The sequence below is a fragment of the Antrostomus carolinensis genome, unplaced genomic scaffold (genome assembly GCF_000700745.2).
Source record: "Antrostomus carolinensis isolate BGI_N321 unplaced genomic scaffold, ASM70074v2 scaffold5182, whole genome shotgun sequence".
Taxonomy (NCBI): domain Eukaryota; kingdom Metazoa; phylum Chordata; class Aves; order Caprimulgiformes; family Caprimulgidae; genus Antrostomus; species Antrostomus carolinensis.
Window position 1 is genome coordinate 46,026 of NW_010301481.1, and position 27,062 is coordinate 73,087.

Genomic DNA, 27,062 nt, shown 5'->3' on the forward strand with positions numbered 1-27,062 from the left:
AAAAGTGTCAGTGATTTAGTTTAAATATTAACAGCATATGGAAGCTGCCATCTCACATGAGAGGAATAAAAGCTTATATTTTTGCCTTTTGCTTTTAAAGAGCAAAGATATTCAGTACAGTAGGAAGGAAAAATTAAGGAATTAAACAATTTTATCTTTTAAAGAAACATTCATCTGCATTATATTGATGTGGCAAGGAGAAATGATTTAGATGAGGATTGGGGTAGGGATAATATAGATATAAATAAATAAAAGCTCTGCATTTCCATTTTCAGTTTCATATCTCTGCTTTCTTCCCCCGGCTCAATATCTACTGGTATAGCAAACATATGTAAAGGCTTCTGATGGATATATATTTGAATTTTCTACCTTGTGGTCTGCAATAGTTGGCTAGCATAAAAATGTCATTAAATACGAGGAGGTCATACTGACCTATCTACTTTATTTTTGAAGGGCTGTAGGATACTTCTCTGTCCTTGTACTGTGCTTTAGATATATTTGGGAATAAGCTCAAATGAGAGAATTGATTTGAAATCTCTTCACTTTCTCACTTTAAAATATTAAAGAAAATGACACACATAGAATTTGCATACAGCAGTCTTTTAGCTGTCCCAACTCCAGCAGAGAGCTGTTGGGCTGGATTCCTGGTCTCAGTTTGCGGGGCTTGGTTTCATCGCTGCCACATGTGCTAGTGGTAGATGGAGAGTGTGTATTTCTGCATGTGATTCTTAGATGCTGAAATAGAGACCCTAGACAGCCAGAATGCTGTAATTTTTCGGACTACTTTACTTGCCAGTCAATACTAGGTTTTTATGATGCTGTCAAACTGCTATGTCTTGCTGGTGTACACTGCAGTTGGAGGTTTAATTACAGAATATATAGAGTAGATTTAAAGCTAGCTAGCTTGGGCATGAATATGAGTGTGGCTGCAGTGGTAGTGACTTCACTCTACAGATTGCAGGTTACTAACCTGTGCTGTTGTCTTGCTGCTACAACTTTAAGGCAGTTAGTACTCAGGTAGATTCAGTTGGCACTAATCTACCTATTTATGTTATGGTCACTTTGCTATTAGTACTATAGGTAAAATATATCAGTAGATAAATACATATCTCTGCATCTGTCATTGATGCAATCAAGTTTACAGTGTAATGTGTATTAATGACTTTTGACTCAGTTAAACTAGTTGAACAAATACGATGAAAGCTTAGCAGTAGTTCAGAAGTAAAATATTTGTTGTGATAAGCAATCTATAGCAATGACACAAAGGTGAACACAGTATTTTTCTCTAGCTTAGAGCAAACATACTCACTAATGTGAGGAATGCAGGAGAATGTAATAAATACAAGCAAATTTGGTGTATTTTTTCTTTCCTTTTTGCAAACATGCTTTGCACCGATTTTTTTTTTTTTTTTTGTAGAATTTGGTGAAACTTGGAGGTAACGGGAAACTAGGGAGATAAAGCAGCTTGATATCAGTTTCTGTGCTCAGTTTTCTGTCTTCAGTATATCAAATGAATTTCATTATCCCGTCACTGTAGTAATATTGTGCTGCCTGACTTTAGGCTTAACCTGACTGTCAGCTTCTTAGTCCTCCAAGGAAGCAGTGTTCTGCATAGCCAGTGGCTTGGGCTTGGGGCTGCAAAATATCCTGGGGCACCCAGCAGCTGAACTAAGTTGTCTTGGCCTTTTCTGGAGACCTTTTTTGCTTTTCCAGAAGGGAGAATGGATGGTGTCTCAACACATAATGCTTTAGAAATTAATATATACCCTGTAATTTATTCTTACTTGATAACTCATCTGTACTACCCTTTCTTATGTAATGAACCAAAACCTGAGGCGTAAAACATTGTTAGTACTCCAGTATTGGTTGTTAGGTGGGATAATAGTTGCAATAATCTATAGTCTGATTTTCAATTTATCTTATTTCAGTTTGGCCAAATAGTAAATAGTATGGTGGCTTCCGTAGTACTGCTACTTTTTGGGAAAGCAAGTTAATGTGAAAGGGTCCACTCGTTCAAGACATGGACAAAGAACAAATGACAGTGTTTTATGTGATCTGTGTCAGTACACACTATAAAAAACATATTTAAATAAATAGTCACACAGCATAGTCCTTGGTAATTATACTTCTTGAAGACTGACAATGAAGGTAAAAAGATTGTTCTTCCTTTTAATATTGAACTATTTTTTTTTTTTACATAGATGTGGAATTTTTCAATAATCTCAAGGGCTGGTTGCCTGACTGATTTATCTGTGCTCTTCTCATTGCTGTCACTGAACAAGTGTATAGCCTGAAGACCTAATCTAACTGTGCTTTGTAACAATAGTAAAAAGGCTTTGCATTTGTCCAACATCTTTCATCCAAAGAAAACATTACTACAGCAAAGTATCACTGGATACTTTCCAAATTCTGGATTCAGGCCTGCTCCTTTTGGCTTAAAAGAGAATATTGTTTAACTCTAGACATGCTAAACACACAATAATGCAGACATCATCAAGGCTTATGCAACATAGGAAAACACAGTTTTAGGCAAACAAACCAGAATAATCCTTTTCTAAGTAAATTAATGATCAGTTTAAGAATCTCTACAGAAAGGACTCCTCACCTGTGAAATATTATGAAGTTCTATATGTTTATACAGAAAGGATAAATGGTTAAGGTGCCCTAGCTGAGATGGAAACCTGGGGTGCTTCAAAAACTAGTGTAAGAATTTTTATTCAAATGTGATTGGAAAAACCTGGTATTGATTCTTTGGTGTTTAAGTGGTTACAGTTTTGACCCTAAAGTAAGGATTTGAAGGTAGGGAATTCAGAGAGATTCATTGAAACAGACGCGTGTAAGAAATGCATATTTTGAAATTATATAACAGATTTATGTGCATACTTCGTCACGCTGTGGAAATTGCTTTCTGACAGAGGGTAAATTAATCATCTTCTTTTGGATCAATTCAAATAAATAGGTGCAGAGGAAGGATAATAGGATGACTGTAAAGAAAACTTATTTCATAAGATGCAGCTGTAACAGCATGAAGTTCTTCAGCTAGGAAAATTGAAGAATGAGAGGGATTCTCATTGGGGGAACATGAGGGGGAGAGAAAAGCTGCTTAAGCTAAAGGCTGGTGTTGGCACAAGAACAATTGGGTATCAACGAGCTGTGAGTAAAGTTACATTAGAGATTAGAAGAGCTTTTAACATCAGAGGGGTGAGATATGGGAACAGAATTCCAGTAGGAGCAAACAGGATTTTCATTTGTGCAGGATTGGATCCCCCAACTTCACGTATTATCTAAGTGCTGTAAACTCTGCTGGAAGAGTGCAGCAAAGAATCAAGCAATAAAATATGAAAAAGATGCAAATCTGAATTTACTGAAGTATTAATAAAATGCCTCTCAATCTGCCTCTAAACCTAATGAAGTGTTAGACTGTATATTTTTTGTTAAATCATTGTACGAAAATAAGCTTTAGAATATCAGCAAAAACATAAAATACAGAGTTTATTCAGAACAGTTAACTGATTCTGCTGCTTCTCACCAAAAACTATAAAATTAGTGATTAATGGAAGTTATGGAAGTACATTGAGAGTCCTAAGCAAGTAACTCACCTGCTTCAAATAGCTATAGTCTTCTAGGATTTAATAGTAGTGCACTTTTTATTATCTAAATGTATCTTTCTGGTTTACTCTTTATAAAACAAGAAAAATAGTCTTTGTAAAGCACAAATCACTTGGTTAGAAAGGCCCATAGGTATTTAATGATATATACTTATTGCAATGATGAGGAATTAATAGCAATGATGATTTATTGGTATATAGTTTCACTAAGATATTTGAGCTCCTTTCTTAAAATAATATGGGAAATGTATAGATTAATAATAATCTGTGAAATTAGGAATAAATGAGGTACTTGGGCAGAAGTGCCAAAATATCTCATACAGAGAAAGAAACTGAGATTATAATGCAGATAAGACTAAGGATTGAGAATTATTTTAAATTTAATTCATGTTTTCATTCTTCTTGATTGTATGTTTGGCACAGCAAGAACCATCTACAGTATTGTAGATACTGGCACAGGGCAAATATTTCGTCATAGTGTGGAAATATTAAAATATGAAGTGCGTACCTGTTTCAAAGCAAAATCTAGATTTGTTTCTGAAAAGTGTTGAATGATGTTAAAAAATGTAACAGTAGTTAAGGTTATTAATAAATAATAGGAATGAGCGTAATATGGCATTTTTATTTCAGTGAAATAATGCATTTTTTGTCTTTGAGGTTTCTTTTCTGTTGAAGAGAGTAGGACTAGGTCTTTCAGCACACTTTTGCTGCAGGGATCATAGGAATGTTTTATATAGCTCTACACCAAACACTGCTGTAGGAGATGACACAATTGCTGGATGCCTCACCAAAACTTGTATTCATTGCCAAAGAAACAACAAAAAGTAGGTCTATATAAGAATCACTTCTATTTATGCCTGAAGGGTTGTGTTCTGTGATAGATAATGTAGCAGGAGTCTTTCAGTGTTGATTCTTCTAAAATTCATATACTCAGCTAATTTATTTGATATCAGTGGCAGTACTACCAAGTTATACTAGAGGAGAATCAGGCAACTGATATTCTTGCTGAGCTATATTCCATTTTAAATAATTATAACTTTAAGGCTAATCTGCCTTTCAAACAATAACACATTTTTCTAACCTGTTGTAGAACAGGAGCTTTGTATTCCTGTTTTTGTAATCTTCAAGGGTTTAATACTCAATTCTGAGAGTCATCAGTGAACCTTTGTGACAAATATAATTTATTGCTGTGAATAAATGAAAATTATATTTTGCATTCCAATAAATCTGATAGAAAAAACCCTAAGCTTTTAAATCTGAGCGAAGATGCCACTTGTTAATTGTGGCTCAGGTACTTAACTTTTCAAAGAAAAAAGCCAGATTCTTGATCAACCCAACAAGACTAAAACTAAGAAATTAAGGTTGTTATCTGGTCAACAAGCACATCATACTCTTTCCAATGTGCTTTTTTGCATGCTGCTTTTTCTTTGGCATCTTTAATCTTTTAACTATTTTTTCCAGGATAAACTAAACATGCATATTAAAAGTTTGTAGTTTTCTGTAAACTGTATTAATTATATATGGAGTGCACATGTATTCAGTGCTTTGAAGAGCTTTCAAGTGTGTAGCTCTGTCAAAGAGACAAGAAAAGGTTTAGTTTTATATGCTGTAAAAACCCAAATGACTAGTTAATATTTAAAAAGGAAGTGTTATCGTAGTTTAAATATTAAGTTTGAAATATATCTTCATGTTGAGAATAGAGGTCCATTCCCTGGCATGGTCAGTACACATTTGAATATTTCAAAATAAAGACATTGTTTACTATGTGACCTTATGATTCCTAAATCGTAATATATTCCAGTACTAGTAAAAGATGAATGCATGTGCTTGGTGGTTACGTAGTGTGTTACATTCTTAATTACTGCTTTTCAATATGGCCTGTATGTGTATATATAATTTAAGGACTGTTTCTGCTTCCAGAATAGGTACAGATTTTAAGTCATAATTTTTAGTAATCTGTGGGATTTCTGGAGATCAGTGTAACTGTAATTATTGTGTACTTTTCTGTGAGATGAATTTATAATAAAGTATAGGGCAGAATTTGTTGCTGGTGTTTTTGCCTGTTTTTCCTTAAGAAACAAAACAAAACAAAACCAAAAATAACCCAACCCAAAACAAACAACAAAAACCCCCAAACATAAAGAAGTTCAGATGCTTAGAAAGGATGTGAACTAAGCCATGTAATATGGCTGAATTTCCCTGAAGGAGGAGGAAGGTGTCAGTTACGATTAATGTGAACAACATTTATGGCCCTCGAGATGTGACCTCTCGTTACAGTAAATGTGACAGCCTGAATTACTTTCAATTACAGTGAACTACATTCAGCTACATTAGTTGTGACACACCTCGCTAGGAGACTGCTGCTTTGATTGCTTCAACCAAAGAAAAAAAGGCAAAACTTCTGAGTGCAAATGTGGACATCACTTGAGCAAAACCATTGGATTCTGACTATGACGTATTATTGCCTCAGGTTTTACAAACTTCTATTACATCATTTGTTATTTCCACTGGCACTTTCAGGTTTATGCCTTGGGCACTGGAGAATATTAAAACCACCTTTTTAATATGCCATGTATAATAAATGTAAATACTGAATTTTTTAAAAAAAGATTAGATAAATTATCCGTTTTCTGTCAGATACTAATCTGCACCTTTACTTGCAACCATGATAAGTGGGGTTTACTAATCATCAGTGTGTCCCATTTGGTATGGTGTAACTCCCTTTAATGTTTATTAATGCTATTAATTTATTTGTACAAATTAAATATATCGCAACACAGGATATTTATCACCTGACAGAATCAGTTGTTATAATGTCACTACTTTTTCCTTCAAGGTTCAATTATCATGCTTCAGTTTCTATCTCTAAGCTTTCATAGAAAATAAAAGATGCCCAGAGCAGAAGTCAACCTTTCACTTTTGCTACAGAGGAGATGCCATCTATTTCATGCTGTGCTAAGTATTCCATTGAAACATGAGTAAAATAATGCCTTTGGCAAATCATAAGTTAGAAATAGCACTAAGGAAAATAAATAGCTTTAATTAAAGCATTTTGTTTCTCTCTGAAGACTTCATTTGCAGAGTATTGTACATTTTTTCTGCAAAGATGAAAACCCTTTTTTTCAAATTTCAGGGATTGATGTTGTGGAATCACACAAGAAAACTTGCAGTATAAAATTGCCAGTTAGTGAAAGAGAACAGAAAATGGTAGTTGCTTATTCCAAAGTCATTCTGAATTAAGGCTGTGTAGAGTAAATTCCTTCTAGTCTTCATCCCATGTTGTGGGCTAATTTTAAAACCTCAGTTTTTTCAATATTTTCACTGGCCTTTTGATGTTGTAGTGGATTCTGAAAGTATCTGTAAATGTGTCGATACCTACTTTAAAAAACAATGAGCAGGATAAACTTATTTCCATATATCGGCAACTTTCAGGCCATTAAGGTACAAAGATTTGTACTTTAGTTGTCATACTTATTAAAAATTAAAATTGAATAATAAAATTTTTAGAGCTTTCTTCAAATCACTGAAACAGTGGGAATCTAATAGCATTTTCAGTTCAGCTATTCTGGCTGTGAAATGTACACACTCAGGCAATCAGATTCCCTAGAAGTGAAGAAGATTCTTTTTTTGGTGTTTTTTTTGTGCAACAGAGAAGACTTATGGACTAATCTGAGTATGTCTGTTGTTGTAAGCAGTAAGTTTGATACCAGAGAGACAACAAAAATGGTTTAGAACACGTGAAATAAAAGGAGTTTGTAGCTCAATTCTTATATCCCCCCTGCATGGACAAAGAGGGATGGATTAACAGGGAACACCCTGGGTTGATAACAATGATTTTTCTCCTGCTTCTGGGGGTGATACATGCTATTAATTCAGTAATTTTCTTTATGTATTTTTAACAAATGATGGTGTTTCATGCCATCGAACCAAAGAGAAGCTTCACAACTAACTCCATTGGATTTCTTTTCTGCTGTTCGTACACTTTAATCTTTGCTTAAATGTACTAATAGTACTTGACTGGTTTTAGTTGCAGTATACAGAATTTGACTTTTCAGCTCTACATACCACCTAACAACTCTCTCTTTCCTCAACAAAATGGGAAAATCTGTCTGTGTGGGCCAGTAGGCTGAGAGTTATTAGTAGAATCACTGAGTTTTGTTGTGTATATATATATATAAAAGCGTAGGAATGTCTGATATGAATTTATGAGGACATCTACATAGAATGCATATGAGATTAAATTAGTTTAGCTTTTGGGGAATTCCTAATGATTGCTGTTTCATTTTTACAAGTACTGAAGTATTTGAAAGCTGGAAAAATATAGGGCTGACTATACATGAACATCTTCAGCAAATGAGTGTGTTTGAAATTTTGCATGTATAACTGAAGGAGAAAAAACTTTTTCTTGTTTTTGGCTCTTGGTGTCTCAGTGATTTGTTTCTGATGAAAATAATAGGTTTTTCTTGCCCTCTTGGAAGTATTAGAGACTCCAGTTATCTAGGGGAAAAAGCCTAATTATTCCAAAAGGGGAGTAACAACTCTTGCTCCATGTAATTACTTTTAAGAACACAATTTATAGATATGCTGTAGGGGCTATCTCACTGAATATGCGGGTGAAAGTCACAGGGACTGTGACATTTTCCATCAGCTGGAGGCAGTTTCATAGGTGGATAAAAAGCAGGTATTGGTATACTCAAGCTGTCTTATAATGGTAATGGAAATTGAAAATGAAAAAACTTAAAACAGTGACAGAGCACTTATGAATATATTGTTGTGGACAGCGAGTTCTCTGGAAATCAAAACTGATATCCAAGATAGGGGAATAAAGAAAAAAAGGCTTAGATGCGGTTCAGATGGGAATAATAAGAATAACAAAATAATCTTCCTGATAAATACTGTTCTGTGTGGCGAAGTGGAAAATGAAATAAGAAATTCAAAATCTAAATACATTTTCTGGGCTGACAAATTATATAGGAATGAAAGGAAGAAGATTATTTTGTGTTGTAACTTTGAAATTGCAAGGATGCACTTAAAAGTGTTTGGGACTTTTGAGTACTGCTTACTGTCCTTAATACTGTGGCTGGCTATGTAATTAAAAAACCCATGCATAGTCATTTGCAAATTCTGGAACTTTAATTGTAACAGCCACTGGAGGGGCACTAACTAATGTTAGTAACGTTCTACTAGTTAGAAGGAAAACTGACTCATCTGTAGAGAAGAAAGAAATCTGGCTTCAGAGCAGGCAGGCTCATATTTTCCTTTCTGTCAGAAGCTGAAAATTCCTATCAGTAAATTTTGTTCAGTAGATAAGAAGGAATTAAGTTATTTTATAACATCTAATTTATTCCCTTTAAGTAGTTTAAGACTTTTTAAAATCTATTCTGTCAGAAAATATTTTTTAGATTTAAAGAAGTTGTATTGAATAATGAATGAGGAACAATTTTTTTTTTTTTTACTTTATTCAGTGTATACAAGTTTTGCTTCTACTGTGACAAGTTTTCCTGGTACTTTAGCATTGACTATCAGTAGTATTCAATGTGTTTGTTTATTTCAAAATTAGTACATTTATTGTTACTTTTGTTGAACACTTTTCTATAATGGTTAGAATGAAGAAAAGAGTAAAATTTCATGATGGTGCTATTACTAGAACCAAGCTAAATATGTTTTAATTTTTAAATGAATTTCCAGAAGAGTGGACCAGTATTCCCTGAGTACAGCTGAAATCCAAGTAGGTTTCTCACTGATCTTGTTTGTGGACAGGGTACAAATTGGTGTTTTAGCTGTGCTATTTTTTTCTATTTTTTCTTGGGGCTCTTTGATATTTACAGGGAGCCATTCCACCTCTTAATATTTCTTCTCCTTGTGCTCTATGTTTGCAATGTATGTCCACGCTACTGTCCTTTTACTTTAGGGAGCAAAGGGCTTCCACTGAATGCCATCAAGGCAGAAAAGTACATTTTTCCTTGCAGCTGTGTTTTTCCTTTAAGTGTGCATTTTTCGGATTATGGAACAACCAGAGCAATCTGACCCTCAGATATATATGTAATGATATATGTAATGAAAATGTTATGTATTTATTACAGATATATGTAAATAATGTTAATGAAAATGTTATGTATATATTACAGATATATGTATCTGTGATATATATATCTATGATATATAGATATATGATGATATATAGATATATACATATATCTATGATATATGTATCTGTATCTGTATATCTGTATATATTACAGATATATGTAATGAAAATGTTCTCATGTTCATTGTGCCTTCTGTTTGAGTTCAAAGAATTATAGAGGTCTTCCCTTTCATAGTTATCCAAATACTTACTAGGCACACAAAATGGGAATCTCCCTATACTTCTATTGCTTCAGGGAAATACCAATTTCTGCAGCCAAATTAAATGAGTAAAGTGCTGCAATGAAACTATTCTATTGGTTTTATCCAGTTCTTTTGTAATCAAAGTGGAAATTAGATGTGCAGTCAGATGGATAAATGTAGGCAAAAAAACACCTACTCAATGAATATGTCATTGTTCTGTTTCCCAGCTGACACTATCAATGCAGAACATGACTATAAAACCAAACTGTTCTCCATATTGTTTTTAAATTTTTCTTTTCAGAAAGTCCTTGGTATTCTTAAAACACAGCTCTGGAACACTATAGAGCTGTCAATGAATAGTTAACCCACAAAAATGTTACCTTTTTGGTCTTCTCACTTCCTTTTCATTTGGGATGTCATATTCCTTCAGAGTGACTTGAAGAAAGCTTGCATGAAGTATCTCCTGGAAAATTATCTGGCTGTTGGGACAGATTGCTTGCTTTAGCAAGCTCACTTCCATAAAATCTGAGCAAAAAGTGACCATTAGCTGATGCATGAGACACTCACTCATACGTTTCAGAACAGTGTTGGTCAAAGAATGAAATAAACAGGTTGGAAAACTATGAAGTAATCAGAAAGTGGACATAGGAAAAAGTGGATAGGCTTGAATCCAGGCTATTGCAGTATCATCTGAATAAGTTGACTAAGTTTTTGTGACAGTCTTAAGAAACTTACATAAAGTATCAATATATGCTTTTTTAAAGTGTGGTTAGCAAGTAGATGCTCACAGAAAGCATGGGGAAAGCTAACACAGCAGTATTTTTACAGCAGAATTTTGTTTTCTTGTATGTTTCTTATTGAAATGCTGAAGTGCTTTATAGTTTGATTTACTTGGTGGGATTTTGGTCTAGAGGTTTTCTGTTTTAAGGAGAAAAACAGTTATTTAGGATTTTGGAGACTTATTTTTTTAACCCACATTTTTTGATTTCTCATTGAATAAAACACTTGTTGAAAACAAAAAAATGTGGGCTTATTAGTAGTCTTGTAACATTTGGAAGTCTTCCAAGTTCCTATTTTTATATATATATATATAAAGAAATTCAGTAGAGAATTTACTGCTATCAATGCTCCTGTCTGTTTTCTACTTGTGGGTTTCTATGTGGAGAGACTTAACTTGAAAGGATTAGAAAATGCTCTTGGTTTATAAATTCTCTGAGAATTTGAAGATGTTCACTAAAGTATCTGACACTAGTAAGGTTCTTACCCCTGGTTTCTAGGCAAAACCTGCTCTCTTACAAATAAATAAAACTGCTAGCAAGTACCAAAATATATTTAACATTACTTTAATGCTGTTTTATGATTAGATGCAGGTTTAATTCATCACTTGACACTGACTCTAGTCAACTATGTAAGGTAAAACTATGTAACAATGTGACAGTATTCGTAAATATTCTCTCTTCTACTTTCCTTATTTTGCTGACCTTATTTCCCTGAATGTCATGAATTAGAGGGTGGCAGAAAGACAACCAATTAATTTGGATTCTTTTCCAGTTATATTCTTTATTGCTTACTTGGCCTGCTTTCTGTTGTGCGATTCAGATTCTTTGGCATACTGCGCTCAATCTTCGGTAGGAATTGTATGGATTTTGGATTGCAATGCACACGTCACTGCTTGTTAGCATTTCTCCACCTGGCCTTTCACACACTGCAGGTGTACAGTCGTGAAGTGATTGGCTCATTGTCTCCTTGTTGATAGTTTTTCAGTAGATGGTAAATTTATGGGGTGTCTTGGTACAGTTTGTCATTTATGAGCAAATTTCTAAAAATCATGCCAGTGACCTTGTTCCCTCAGAACAATAGGAAACAGAAAAACAGTCTGTGCCTCTATGAGGGTATGGAAGGGAGTGTGTAAAGTGTATTTAATAATGTACATACAGAGCAGGATATGTCTGTTTCCACCTAGCTGTTATTCAGCAAAGCTCTGTATTACCTGTCAAAAGAGCAGAGTTCTGTGTAAATAGTGTAGGAAAAAACTAGACAAAGAATTTGGTTTGTTTTTATATTTAATGTTACAAATGGAAAATATGCATTTAGCATATGTTGTAAATAGAGATTTTACATGAACAAAACTAGCTCGGATCCACACAGATGCCTGTATGAAAACTTGTCATTTGGGTGCAACATTTTGCTGTGTGTACAAGTGCTTACTTACAGAACTGAGGTGTTCTGTATGTCCCCATTATTGTGTTATTTACAAGGTAAAGTGGAAAATACATGATTAAAAATATGCAAAGCAATGGCACTCAAAGATGAAATGCAGGTCTACAGTTCATTTAGAGGAGGTGATTACAGGAAATAATGAAAAAAGTAATCAAAATGTTAAACATGATCTGCTTATTCACCTATCTCTGACTGCCAGAATCTGCCAGATGAAAGTATATGTATTACTACTACCTAAAACTCTTTAAATGTTGAGATGCTATTTCAGTGATGGAAGTTATTCAAATGCCACTTAAGACTACATCAATTAAAAAAGGGACTTTAAGAAACTTAATTACACTTAATCTTAATTACACTTCAGAGTACAGCTTGTATTTCCATTTTGTTGTGCTCAGTGTTTGGGATGTCCTATTGCATATTATTTTTCTTGCAAACGTAAATGCCTGCTTGGGATCTAGAGGGTGGAACTGTTGTTAATTGAGGCTGTACCAAATGATTGTGAATTCACAGTTCAAATAAGATGAAAAGATTTTGTGTCCTTTTTGGAAACATTTGGCCTAATGCAAAATTCCTGTCCAGAGTTGCCCTGGATTTTATATATGAACCAATATATTAATTTTGGTTTTATTCTTCCAGACTTTCACAACTAAAGCTAAATTTCTTACACTTATTGTAATAGTTACTCTTGTAAATTCAAGAACTTGCTTGGATTCTGACTGCTGAATAGTATCATAAGGGTTAAGGAGATGTATTTCAGTTTCCCAAAACAGGCTTCTGAATGCATAGACATATTATAAGTTAATATATAAAGCAGCTTAGCCACATCAGTACTTTTTCCACTAATCCCTTTTGAATTCTTAATTTTGGAAAGAACTACTCAGATCTTTGTCCACACCTTTCGTAAAACATTTTTCATTAGCATATATATCTTGATGGGGTTCCTTTTTGATAGAGTTGTTCAGCAGTTACTGCTTAAGGAGGAATGCTACTCAACTAGATAGATAAAGATAATTTAGTCACCAAAATTAGAATCTGTATAAGCAGTTAAATGACTATTTAAAATACAATGTCTACACAAGCTGTCTCCTTTTTCCACACTGGAATACTAGTCCTCAGGATTTCTGAGGTCTGTCCAATTCTTTGTACTCTGAGATGTGGGGATGAGGGTGTCCTGGGAACAGTTTAAGGTCAGGGCACATTGTTGGTCAAATATAAAATGATCTCATGTGTGGAATGTCATGTGTATGGAAACAATGTCTATTGTCCCATATCTGTATTAAAGCAGTATAATTATGGATATATGATTATATTTTCTAAAGCTACTGTAGCGCTCCTCTGACAAAAAGAAAGTGGCACTTATAAGAACACTAGTGAAGATATCTGACATAGTTGAGAGCAGTAGTCGTATTCCCTCAGGTGGATCAGGAGTGATCAGGAAAACACAACATAATTAAATTGGATTGATTGGAACAGAAATCCTTGAAGTGTTGTTTTTCAGACTCTCTTCCTTGTTTGCTATTATGTATCTAAAGACATAGTGAACCCAATAGTTATCACTGAATTATCGAGTGATAAGTAATTGTAATTTTTCTGATAAAGGGAGAGTAATTTCTGTATCTAATCTAGGATTAAAACACAAACAAAGTAAAGATTTAGTACTGCTTTCTTTTTGGCAGGTATGTGGATTTCATGTTTGTTTCATTTTCTATATTGGGAAACTGCTATAACATTTTCCACTTGTGGGACTAAACAGGTTTACTTTCCTTTTTTAATATTACTGTGGTGCAGCTCACATGATTTTCAGGGGAATACAGGTTTATGAAGAGAAAAATTAAACTATTATGTTTTGAAATTCAAAACTCAAGTTACTTTTTTGTTTTATAGATGCTGTGTTTTCCCAGTGGCAAAATTTTGACAGACAGAATGGCTGTCTGTCAAAAAGATAAATGGCTTTGTATGTCGTCAAGGCATCAGTCACACATCTTATGTACTAGCACCTGATTGATTATTAGTACCCAAATCAAGAATGTCAAAGTATCTGGTTTTGTGTTTGTCTAAACTGCAGAAAGTTGATCAGTTTGGTTACTTTGCTTAAATTAAGTAACTTCATCTGCTAAGCAGTTTTTCCTCTGATAGATGTATATCACTTTGGATGCAAAATTGTATTTCCCCAGTTGAGAAATAATTTGGATCTCTGGTGCCCAGAGAGTAGAAATTAATATGAGAAGACTTAATCACATAGTGTAATTAATGTTTTGCAAATTAATGACTTTTTTTGGAAACAATTATCTTGTGAGACATCTTAAGTTAAAGGCAGAGTTTTGGTGCATCACATTGCAACACATTAACAGTAGCACTGCCTATTTCTTTCAGAGATTTTGAAAATATGAAGATAATAAATGGTGACTAATGTACACCATCTGGCTAGGGTGGGGGAAAAAAGATTTCTTCCTGAGCAACAGGGTTTTTGCTAAGCTGATTTACTTAAAATAAGAAAGCAAACACATTTCTTTGCTGAGAATATGAAGTTTTAATGACCACTGAAACTCAGTGGATAAGGGTAGCCTTTATTTTGTACTGCATGATCAATATTGGAGTGGAACTCATTGATCTCTATCAGAAAGGCAGCGTATCTTATCAGTCTTGTTTGTTGCATCATATATTCAGTAAAGGGTTACTGAGACTTGAAGATTTTGGGCAAGATTAACAAAAGAGTCAGACAGGAATCAGCCCCCTCTAAAGAAGAATGACCTAGCTCTGCATGGACTCAAATCAGTGGAAAAAAGTACTATTAATCTATACAGCAATAGGATTAGATCCTTAGTAGCACAGATGTATTTGTGTGCTTCATATCTTTAGATTTACAGCTGTCAGTTTTTTCTCTGCTACTTTTGTGATGCTATATAGAACTAAATGCAAAAATAGTTATTAGAAATTATGTACAATTTCTAATTTAATCTGAGCAATTTCTTAGAACCAAATTGTTTTATCAGTTTCTTTTAATACAGATTATGTTTTTTCAGGCACTCAGTCTTATGTATTTCCTTATTTTTTGTTTAGTTGTCTGATTTCTTATTGTTCCTACTTCTACTTTTAATGAAATAAAGTATCTACTTAAGGATCTCAATTAACTTGAACAAAACAAGATGTGGCAGGATAATTTTCTCCACTACAGAGAAGAGAAAGTAGATAAATGTGAGCATCATACTTTTAAAACTGCAGTCTCTAGTCTGTATTTTTAAATTCTCTTACTGCTTTAGATTTATTTCTACATAGCAACCCTACAGAGCAACGAGGCTGGTGAGCACAAGTCCTATGAGGAGAGGCTGAGGGAGCTGGGGTTGTTTAGTCTGGAGAAGAGAAGGCTTAGAGGTGACCTCATCACTCTCTTCAACTACCTGAAGGGAGGTTATAGCCAGGTGGGGGTTGGTCTCTTCTCCCAGGCAACCAACAATAGGACAAGGGGGCATGGGCTCAAGCTCTGCCAGGGGAGGTTTAGGTTAGATGTTAGGAAGAAATTCTTTACAGAAAGGGTAATCAGGCACTGGAACGGCCTGCCCAGAGAGGTGGTGGATTCACCATCCCTGGAGGTTTTTAAAAAGAGATTGGACGTGGCCCTTAGTGCCATGATATAGTAATTGGAGTTGGATCAGGGGTTGGACTTGATGATCTTGGAGGTCTTTTCCAACCCAATCTATTCTATGATTCTACTGCTCTTCAAATACTGGAAATGGTATGATAAATTAAACTTTATTCACTCTTGAATAATGGTTGCTTAAGATCTGGACATTCTAGGTGATGTATGGCCAGCAGACGTATCTCATTTGCAGAGGCAAAAATTGATGTCTGTAGTGACTGGCAAGAAGTTACAGAAGTGTGAAGAGGGTCTGCCAGTACCTTCCCGAGTGTGAACGGGTTGTCAACTTTGCAGTTTGTGTTAGAACATCTGTTGGCTGCCTACCTATTACAAAAAAAAAAAAAAGTGTGTAAATGAAGCACAGTCTGTATTTTGAATATTGTTGTTAACTACAGGGCCAAATAATTTATCTGATCTCTGTGGAAGAAACAATTTGTGATTTATTTTTTTACTTTTTTTTAAGTGGGTGTGCAAGAGCAGGAACGAAAAAGGAAAGGAAGAAGGGAGGAAAAAAAGGAAACACTGGAAAATATTAGACCTCTTTGGTTGTAGGTGTATAGACATATCTGTGTTCCTTTTCTCAAGGTTTTCAGGGAATTGTGACTCTTGGATTGCCCAGTGGCTATTGTTAAAAAGCACCTTTCCCTTATGCCATGTGGCTCCATTAATAGCATCATCCCTGATTCTGTCTTGTATCCATTATGAATATGCATATTCATGATCTAGGGGCCAATTCTGGAACCAGGCATATATCGGCTTTACAACAGGGAACAAGGACAGAGGGAAGCTTTTCTGTTCTTCCACAGAAGGGAAGGAAAACTTTCCCAGTGTTCATTGTTATGTAGTATGCAGATGCTTTTACATGGTGAAATGTAGTGAATGTAGGTAGTGGTACATGTCCTGATTCTGTCTTCACTTTTCACTATGATCATATGAGACTTTTCAGAATCATATCAGAATAATAGAAATTGCAGAACTGCTAACTGGGAGAGCCCTCTGGAGGTTACCCAATCCTTCAGCTCCCAGCAGGACTGTCACCACAACTAGATCAGGTTAGCTGCACCTTTGCCTAACTGCATCTCCAAAACTTCCTGCTTTGAAGCTCTATGTTCCTGTTCTGCACTACGCTTCTGATGAAGACATTTTCTCTTAATATCCTGTGAACCTTCAAACCTGTAGCTTCTGGCTGTTTCCCCTTATTTTACCATGTGTTGCTACTTATTGTTTGGCTTCATAGTTCTTTTAACCCCCACTCAAGTATTTGTAGTCTACTGTTAGACCTTCCCTTAGCCTCCTCTTTGATGGACAGGAGATCCTCCATACTGAAGGGGACATCTTTTATTCACTGGAGCCCGCACTTTCTCAACACCCTTTTTGAACTAAGAGACTCGAAACTGTAGTAGTGTTGCAGCCTCACGGCATTGAGCAGAGGATAATTTCCTCCCTATCTGCTCACCATGCTGTTCCTAATACAACCCAGTATGGAATTTGTCTGATTTACAATGAGCATATATTTAACTTGATGCCCACTTTGACTTCCAGATCCTTTCTCAGCCTGTATTGATGTGGGATTATTAAGTTTGAGATACAGAACTTATTAATTTCAGCAAGGAAAAATATAGTGGCTTCTGTTGGTCCAGCTGTCAAGGTTTCTTATGGTCCATCTGCTAAGTGACACACTGACCTTAAGATCACCATTGGGTTTAAAAAATGAGCTTGTCTTACATCCCATATTATTTGAATAGAATGTTTGCAATGCCGTTTAGGAAACAAGAAACAGTCCTGCTTCCATAAAAGGGAAATAAAATAAACAGGAACAAGACCAATATTATTTTAAAAGATGGATCCTAAGTGGTAGGGTAGAGTTAGATTTGAACTGTCACATAAAATGAACTGCAAGGGTGTATGACCATTAAGTAAGTTACGCTGGGACTAGGACTGATGCGTAGTCCAAATAGCAGAAGAGCATTAGAACGTTCTTTGAAGGGGCGCTGTGAAGGGAAAAGATGCTTTTTAAGATGGAATCTGGTAGGTTGATGGGTGGAATTAAATTACATATTTGGTTATCATAACAGGACACTGGACATTATGACACAAGAGGTCATCTTAGCCCAGAAGATCCCATCCAGTCCTGTGTCCTGTGTTCCCTTTATGTAAAGAAACTGTTGAAATTTTGCATATATGAAGTTTCCTATATCTTTTGTCTCACTTTTGCTTTTACTACTATGATTCTGGTATATATTTTACCCATAGCAAATGCCAACCCTAATATTTTTGTTTTACATTGTTTATCTTTCTATATTCAAGCTCTGGACTTAATTATATGCAGGGAGACAGAAATAGCTGTTACTGTGAAATGTGTACATGGTAGGATTTACTTGAAATTAAGCAATTTTGTAGTATATTTCTCAGGAATTCTGGTAATTCATATTATTGTAACCTCTCTGGTGCTCTCTAGCCAGAGAAATCTGATGGCTTTTAATGCATGAACCATTCACATTTCTTCTGGGAGTTCACTCTTGTTATCCAGTAATTGTTCCAAATTACTGGTGATAAATTATCAGGTAAGTGAAAAGGACAATTTTGAACTATTAGGATGTATGAGGAGGATGTCTATCGGTTTCGCTGGGACAGAAGACCTCATGTAAAATACAGCGCAGCTGGGGAGAAGCTGCCTTGGGTGAAGTTCTACAGTATTTATGAAGTGTACTTGAAGCAGAGGAAAAAGGCAGGAGGGTGGGACTGAGTTGAGTAGGGGATGAGATCCAGGAATCTGTGCTTTGCACTGGGAGAAAGCCTTACCTCTCACAGTGATCCCAGAGGGCTGCTTGTTGGAGGTGAAGACCTGGAGAGGAGTATGTAGTTTATTGATAAGCCCCTACATTTATTAAGTCACCAGTGTCAGATTTATAAATGGATATATGGCATCCTATGCATAACCAACCTTAAATGACCTTTTCACAAGGAGAAAAAATCTAGCTTCCTAAATTAGACTTTGCACATGTGAATATAAAGATATTTATTTAAATTGCAAGAGTTTAAGGCTTGTTTTTTATTTGGTTGTATGTGAAAGTGCCAAGATGTGTAACAAACAGCAAATACATAGTTTTGCATGTAATATCTGTGCTATATTTGAGTATATGATAGTAGAAGATTGTAATCCTTACTGAGCAGTTAGTCCATATAATTAACATCGTGTGTGGTAAATGAGCAACATCATGTGTTCCTGAACAAGTTTAATAAAATGAATCATTCTCTGTCTTTTATTCTTGGCTCTAATATTTGCATAGCAACAGATAACTAAATAAAATATTATACAAAGTGATGAAATTATGGTTTCTGAAGGTAACAAGAACAAACTGATCTGTTTTAATAACAGTGATTTTACAGTTTATCCAAACGAAATACGCTATTCCTATAGAAAGATGAAGCCATAAAAAAATATCTAATTGGCTAGAAAAAGAGATTCAACGTATAGCTTTGTTTAAAATAAGGATATTGGTAAGTGAAGAAACTAATAATGTTTTTTAAAAAACCCAAAAACATTTAAACAAATTTGAAGTTGGAGCTTCAATGATACAAGATGATGATATACCACCTTAAAATGTCTTCAAGTGAATGATTGCTTCAACTGGGATGATTTAAAGAAATTCTGGTTATGTGGGAGGAAGAATAAGTCAATCTAAACTACCACATCAAGATGAAAAAGTTGCCAGACAGTGTAAAATTAAGTGAAGACACTGTTAAATAACTTTTAACTTTTTGAATCTCCTTAGTGTGGGATAACACTGCCTCAGACTCCCTGTTTAGGTAGAACTTTGTGGGTCCTAATTAAAGTAAAGCTGATATAATGAATAGTGGAAGTAAGGATACCACTGCATACCTTTTATGGATATTTCCAGGGCCTTGTTCTACAGCATTTTCTGGTTTTAATGAGTGCAAAGAACCCTGTTGACCTGGATGGAGCTATTTGCTTAAGCAGAGGTACAGTATCCTTCCATGTTTGTAGAAACAGAACCTTTTTCTCTCACAGAATGTGAAAACAAGAAAATCACATCCAATTATTTGGTGCAAAGAACCCTATTGACCTAGGTGGAGCTATTTGCTTAATCAGAGGTACAGTATCCTTCCATGTTTCTAGAAACAGAGCCTTTTTCTCTGAGTGTGAAAACAAGAAAATCACATCCAATTATTTAATTCTAACCTTGTCAGTACAGCTATCATTGCTATGTGATTAAAACCTGTAAAATAAACTGCCATGAAGTATCGTATCTCCTTAGTCCTGATCAATGCAACTTACCCACTTACTGCAAATTCTGACTAGTGAAAGAGCTGTTAAATTATGTTGTCTTTCATTGCACTTTTTTTTTCTTTTACAGGAAAAAGTAGAATATGCCTTCCTGATAATTTTTACAGTTGAAACATTTTTGAAGATTATAGCATATGGATTATTATTACACCCCAATGCATATGTTAGAAATGGATGGAATTTATTGGATTTTGTAATAGTAGTTGTAGGGTAAGTAACTTATCCTTCATTATACAAAGATTTAAAATCTTCTTTAGAGTGAGGTAGATATATGTTTGTTTGACTGTGAGCAATAGCCTATGCTTGATTTCTGTTCCTTTGGAGTAAAAGAATGAACTGATATGAGTGAACAATTCAAAACAAAGTCCTAAAAGTTTTCAATGCTATTTGTGGCTGCAGACTGTGTTGTGCAATCAGCTTTATAGTAACAATTCCCAGGGAATCCTGAGTTCTGCCAAAAATTTTCCTTGGTTGTTGTCTTTCAGGATTTTTTCTATCTTATTTTTCCAAGCTGAACTCCTGATATCTTTCCATATGTCAGATTCATCTGTTCAGGTCCATACATTATTTCATTTATTAATTTATTCCTGTACTGTGGTTATCATCTAGTCTACAAAGACCTCTGGGAGAACCCAGAGTTTTGAAGTGGAGAAGAGTGGTCAGGGGAGACAGCTAACTGATTCCTTGACCTTCTTGAAATATGAGGAAAGCTGGATTTTCTCTGAGGTGTTACACATCAGGCCCCAGATGGATAAGATTTTGGCTTGCACTGGAGAAGATATATGCTAAAAATGCCTTTTTTTACTCTGTGCACCTTGCTGTACCAAGAAACCCTGGACAGTTTGTTCTGCTCCTCAGAGAAGGGACTGCTTGGGCCTTATACAGGTTACAGAAGAGTGTAAATGTGGGATATTCCACTCTCCATTATGTACCTGCTTATGATAAATAATGTTTTGTGTCAGCAACTTTGTGTTGATAGTTGTGCTAGTTCATTAGAAGCTCCTACCTTCAGCTATCTAGGAAATTAATTTTGAGGCATATGTTCCCCAATTCCCTAAATATTATGGAGATTATATTTTTTTAAAAAGGCATTTCCTTTTTTAAGTACTGTAAATTTTGTTTACTGAAAATATTTATTTTATAGTACATGGAGAACATTATTCACATATAACTTTGGATATTGTGGCTGGCTTGCAAAGACGACCTTGGCATGCAGTGTGCAATTCTAATTTCATTTTTAAGTTCAAACTATATCAAGGGTTGCCTGTCATTGGAAAGGGACAGAAATTACTGTGTGCTGCTCTTAACTCACATCATTATATTAAGGGAAAAGGAAAAGATGCAAAGTAAAGGAATTTTTGGTAAAGCATTATTAAATTTGGGCAGGTATTATGGATGTATGAATGTCTGATTTATAACTACTTGATTCTGATATAGTAAATGTTATTGAGAAGATTGTCTTTGGGCCAGTTGCCTGGCATTCAGGCAGTTTTGGTCCAGGACTAAAATTTGTGTATAAATAGATCCTTCACCAGGTCAGGTCATTCTCAACAGATTGGCCTCTGTGCCTGAAGGGGAACCTGGTGGGCAGGTGTGGAGACTGTCACACAAAGAACTCTATTCTCTTGCCAGGCAGTCACTTGAATAGACCTCTTCCATTTTGTCAAGTGACCATGAGTTACAGTAACCCTGGAGCAGTCTAATTAACATGACCTCTATCTTTGGCTGTGTCCTAAATACATGATAACTAAAAAATTTTCTGTTAACTCATAAAACACTCATTATTGGAGACTAAATCTAGTTAGGTCAAATGCTCACACTGAATCCATGGAAAATATGAAGAGAACTATATCTTTTCAAATACTTAAAATAGTACCCTAAGATTTAAATCCTAGCTCAAAACCAAAAGTTTTGGAATATGAACTATTGTATAGGTGACATCAGTCTAACTGGAAGACATGGTGGACCTTTCATAACATGTCAGGCACTGACAAAACTGTAAGCAATATTTTTGTTCTTTTAACAACAACACAACCCACATAAGCAAGTAAGCAAGCATGAGTCCATTTATTTAATTAATGCTTAAAAGCCCAGTGAAAAATTGATTTTCATATATAACCCAAGGTGGAAATGAAATCACTTCTGGATATGATTCTGTTTGACTAGTTTAATTGTAAAATTTCTTTAGGTATTTTAATAACTTTGAAAGAGCTCCCATGATGTCCTATATTTAATGTATTAGATAAAATTTGCTTCATGTGCTTTCCTAGCAGAAAATATAGCAGTTCAAATGCATTGATCTTAATTATACCAAAAGAAGTCTCTACTAGCAAAAGGGTCTCATGCATAGAGACTTTTTTCCACAATATCAAATTTGGCATCTAAACTTTGGTAAACTGTACTGGAAAATAAATGTCAATTTTAATAAAGGAGATCAATGGATTTATACCTTAATGGCTTTATCAGGATAGACATAAAATGCCAGAGCTGTAGACGTAACTGTGAATGTGATGTTTTCTTCTGTCTTTGTCAATTCTCTCTAAAACCAGCCAGAGTATGAATTACTTTCAGAGCGGTATACTACTTGCCTGCATGCTATGCTACATAATTTCCATTGATTTCTGTGGAAGAATAAGTTCCTGGGAGAGAAAGCTTTCATAGCACCTTTCTGTGCCTGTAGCCCTTCAATTTTCTGAATGATGTATGAACTGACAGTCTGAAAGCAGCTTCTCTTAATGTGGGACTTGATTCAGAAATCTGTTTAATTATGTCTACCTTTAGAGCATGAATAGTCACTCTGAAATCATTGATGTGGCTCATTTTCTTAGAATTATGCTTCTATTAAATTATAGGGCTGAATCAGGACCTGAAATATTAAATGTCTGAATTTCTGTGGTTATAGCAGTATGTAGGTTGCTGGTGTTCATTCTAAGATCTGTAGTCTTTGTGGCTGGGTTTCACTCTGGAGGAGAATGAAGCAGAACAGGGATGAATATTGACTGATACAGGTCAATTGCTTACTGGGGGAAGAGAAAGCCTTCAATAGTTTAGTTTGGCCAACCTATCAAATATTACATGGCTTCTAGCAACTGTCCAACATGACAGAGTTGTGAACCAGGGCTGTGAAAACTTTTCTTGACAAAGCCAAAACCCTGCACGTGTCAGGAGCCCTTTACAAGGGGAAACATTTAAACATTTTTCAGGATTACAGAATTCTAGACTTGATAATCCTCTCAGGAGAAGTTCAATTTTTAAACTACTGAACTGCAGACTCTGTGCAAAGGATAATTTGGTTTGTGTGATATAGCCACAGTCTAAAAAACCATGCGTCTGAAATTCAGGTCCAAACTAAAATAAACCTAAGATTACTTTGCACTTCAACCACTTGCATCACTTTTGCTGCTAGAAGTGGGAAAGAAAAATAAAACTCTTCGAAACTGGTCTAAAGAATGATTAGCTCATTTCTGCGGTAAAGAAATACAATATAATAAATGAGTCATCTGGGAACATTTTTATCCTCAAAGATATTATATGTAAGAAACAAATCTTTGTTATTAAATGTTGGACTCTATTTTTAATATATTCAGTTTTTGCTGACTGTATTTAGAATATTGAACTGCGGTGTTACTTGGAGTTCATATATTCCACCAAAATTAAAACAGATGGTTTCTAGTGATTATCTATTTCATGTTCTAAAGAGAAGACCAATTCTCTAAACCTTACAGCTAAAATGCTGGAACAAAGAAGTGGCAAAGTAGCTTCATTTATTTAAAAACAGCAGATTGTGTGTACAAGCAGGATGCTAATTTGTTGGATACTGTGTGATCATTCCTCTCTGGAGGAATGATTTATTGTGTGAGGATACCTCTCATTTTGACAACTGAACAGCTTTACAGAAGTATCTGCAGTTCAAGTAATTTCCTTAATACCTTTGATTACATGGTAAATGGATGGTGATGACCTTACCCTTCATCTCATTTTCTAGATTATTTAGTGTAATATTGGAACAATTAACCAAAGAAACAGAAGGTGGCAGCCACTCAGGTGGCAAACCTGGTGGCTTTGATGTCAAAGCCCTAAGAGCCTTTCGTGTATTGCGACCTCTCCGGCTTGTATCAGGAGTGCCCAGTAAGCTCTTTTCTACTTAATTCCATTGGAATGAATACTGTAACTGAAGTGATTATTTAACTTTCTTGTTCTAGACACTAACAGACATGAGATAAAGTTGTTTTTTTGTTATCTGGTTATGTATATAAAGTGAGTTTCAAGCGGAATGATACCCTATTTCAAGTTGAACAATGGATTGTGAATTCATTCAGTGTATGATCTTCTTACACCGTTCAATAAGCAGGGGAATACACTTCCTTTTTAGAATCTTTAAATAAAAGTAAATTACATGGTAAAATGCAAATACACCAGAAAATAAAATTCAGATTTATTTTTTTTTTAATTCCAAAACCTCACAGATCTGAAAGTGTAGGTGGTCCTAAAATAGTTTATATGTTGGTAAGTGTATGCCAAAGCACATTACACATTTCATATTTCCTGCCCCCTCCAATGCACATGAATGCCTTCTGTTTATTTCAGTAGAGCTAACAGATAAATTAGGAAACTTAAGAAGTAGAACAATATTATTTAAAGAAAGCAATTGAATTTCTGATCATCTTCCCTGTTTACTTTTAATACCTTATTAATTGCTGAAGCTATTCGGGCTGAATAAGAGGTTCATGGCTTACAATTCAGCTCTTTCCAAGGCATTCAAAAGAAGAATCCCAATGCTGTGTTTATTATATCACAGTCTGTTACATGGAAATGATTGTAATGGTATATATTTAGGAAAATAACTTCATTGAAGAAAGAAGCAGTCCTATGAAATGTCAGAAAGCAAGTCTGTTAAAATAAAAATGAGAAATATTTTGTTCTCACTGGTACTGTGGCAGCTTCATTAGTCTGGGATTTACGTTTTTGGTAAAACCAAAATTTGGCTAAATATTTAATGAAGGAGAGAATAAAAATGGAGCAGTTCTGAAAGTGATGTGAGGGATAAATGATGAAAAAGTAAGTTTGTTCAGAATAAAAATATTTTCCCAGGTAACTGTACTCTATTTATCTCTCCAGACAAAAACCACAGTTCTACAATTGACTGAACATGCATTTTCTCAGGACTTGCCACAGAGTTGTGGTTGTAGCACAGAACTTTTTAAAGGCCATATAAAATGACCTACAGCCACACAATGACTAAATGCCCTTTCTTTCTAAAAAAACCATAAATTCTTGTGACACATTTCAAACATTGACTTCTGTGACATAACCTTTTTTAACAGAGGAAGTAATTAGGCTTTAACACAAAGTTTTAGATTCTTATGAAGTATTTTATGTTACAGGAACAGGCTGTGGTTCTGGGCAGTAGAAATTTATTTTAAAACATTCACTCTGCATGCCTGTATCGTTAATTTCTAATAATATGTAATTATAGAAAATTTGGTAAGGTAAGACATAGAAGTCTGGTTCATAGCTTGTATTCTCTTTTCTTTTAGGTTTACAAGTTGTCCTGAACTCCATTATAAAAGCCATGGTCCCCCTCCTACATATTGCCCTTTTGGTATTGTTTGTAATCATAATCTATGCTATTATAGGATTGGAACTTTTTATCGGAAAAATGCACAAATCTTGTTTTCTTATTGATTCAGGTAAGTCATGAAACTGTTGACTAAAATAAGGGATTCATTCTGTTTTCTTTCAAGTCTGTGGGATTTCTGTTTGAAATAGAACAGGAGCCAAAGCACTAAAACTGTTGTAACCCCAGTTTTCACTGTGTTCATAATTTTAGGAAGAATGCATTAAATTAAAAAAACCAACCAAACGAACAAAAACCCAACAAAAAATGCAAACCATTAAAGACTGTAATGTACTCTGAATAGGTTTTCATTTCTGAAATGTCAGTAGTGAAAGTAGTAAGGGTGTTTATCTACAAGGGACAAGTCAGTAGTTTTTTCTAGTTTCCAATTAATGAAAAGCTAGCTGGTCCTATTCCAGGGAAGATACTTTCCTCAGTTCACAATCTGACAGTGTCTCTCCTTCAAGATTGTGGCAGTGTGGCAAGAAGTGCTGTTCTGAAATGAGTGAAGAAAAGTGTTCCTCCATCCAAGTGAAATGATGTCATGAAATTGTTTGTTATGGGAGAATTTTGAGGGAGTGAAACATCATGAGGGAGAGATCTTACCTGATGGCTAAGGGTTCATTTCTATCAGCTAAGTAATGAAGTAGAGTAATGTATGTAGGAGTTAGTCCAGACCTGTTTTCCTTGGTGGTCCAATATGTTAGGATGAAATGGCATGAAGTGAAGAAACGGCAATGAAGAGAAGAAAAAAAAGAAAAAGCATAGCATAAGCAGATTCTAATAAGTTATGTTGTATTATTACATGCTTCTCTTCACTGCTTAATTACTCAAACTCTTTTATACATTCAGTTTTGATTAACCTGTTTTAAGGTTGTAAGGTGCAGATGCGAGGGAGACTAAAAGCTCCAAAGCTCCCACAGGTTGCTTTTCTCAGGATTTGTCAGGTTAATATCTGGATTTACCTTCCAACAGGATTGATATTTCTTCATGCAAAGAGCTAACTCACAAACATTTGAGAACTGAAAGTTATGATTTTTTTGTTGTTGATTTTCAGATATACTAGTTGAAGAAGATCCAGCACCTTGTGCATTCTCAGGGAATGGACGTCAGTGTGTCATGAATGGCACTGAATGTAAGGGTGGATGGGTTGGACCAAATGGAGGCATAACCAACTTTGACAATTTTGCATTTGCAATGCTGACTGTGTTCCAGTGTATAACCATGGAAGGATGGACTGATGTGTTATACTGGGTAAGTTAATAAATCACTGAGCTTTGCTTACTTTTAAACAAGCTTCAATGGTCAAGTGAGAAGTAAGCTATGTTTTACAATACTGTC

The 27,062-nt window shown here is 35.0% G+C and overlaps 1 protein-coding gene across 1 annotated transcript in view; it reads left to right on the forward strand.

Annotated features, from left to right (window-relative positions):
- The window catches only part of LOC104521460 (voltage-dependent L-type calcium channel subunit alpha-1D), a gene marked incomplete at its 5' end in the record, with an annotated part of 189,663 nt that overhangs the window by 44,847 nt on the left and 117,754 nt on the right, over positions 1 to 27,062 (forward strand). The window contains 4 exons of the mRNA XM_029083890.1: positions 20,175 to 20,314; positions 24,090 to 24,232; positions 25,642 to 25,794; positions 26,779 to 26,975. Coding sequence (XP_028939723.1) covers positions 20,175 to 20,314; positions 24,090 to 24,232; positions 25,642 to 25,794; positions 26,779 to 26,975 — 633 coding nt within the window. The remainder of the gene's footprint in view (positions 1 to 20,174; positions 20,315 to 24,089; positions 24,233 to 25,641; positions 25,795 to 26,778; positions 26,976 to 27,062) is intronic.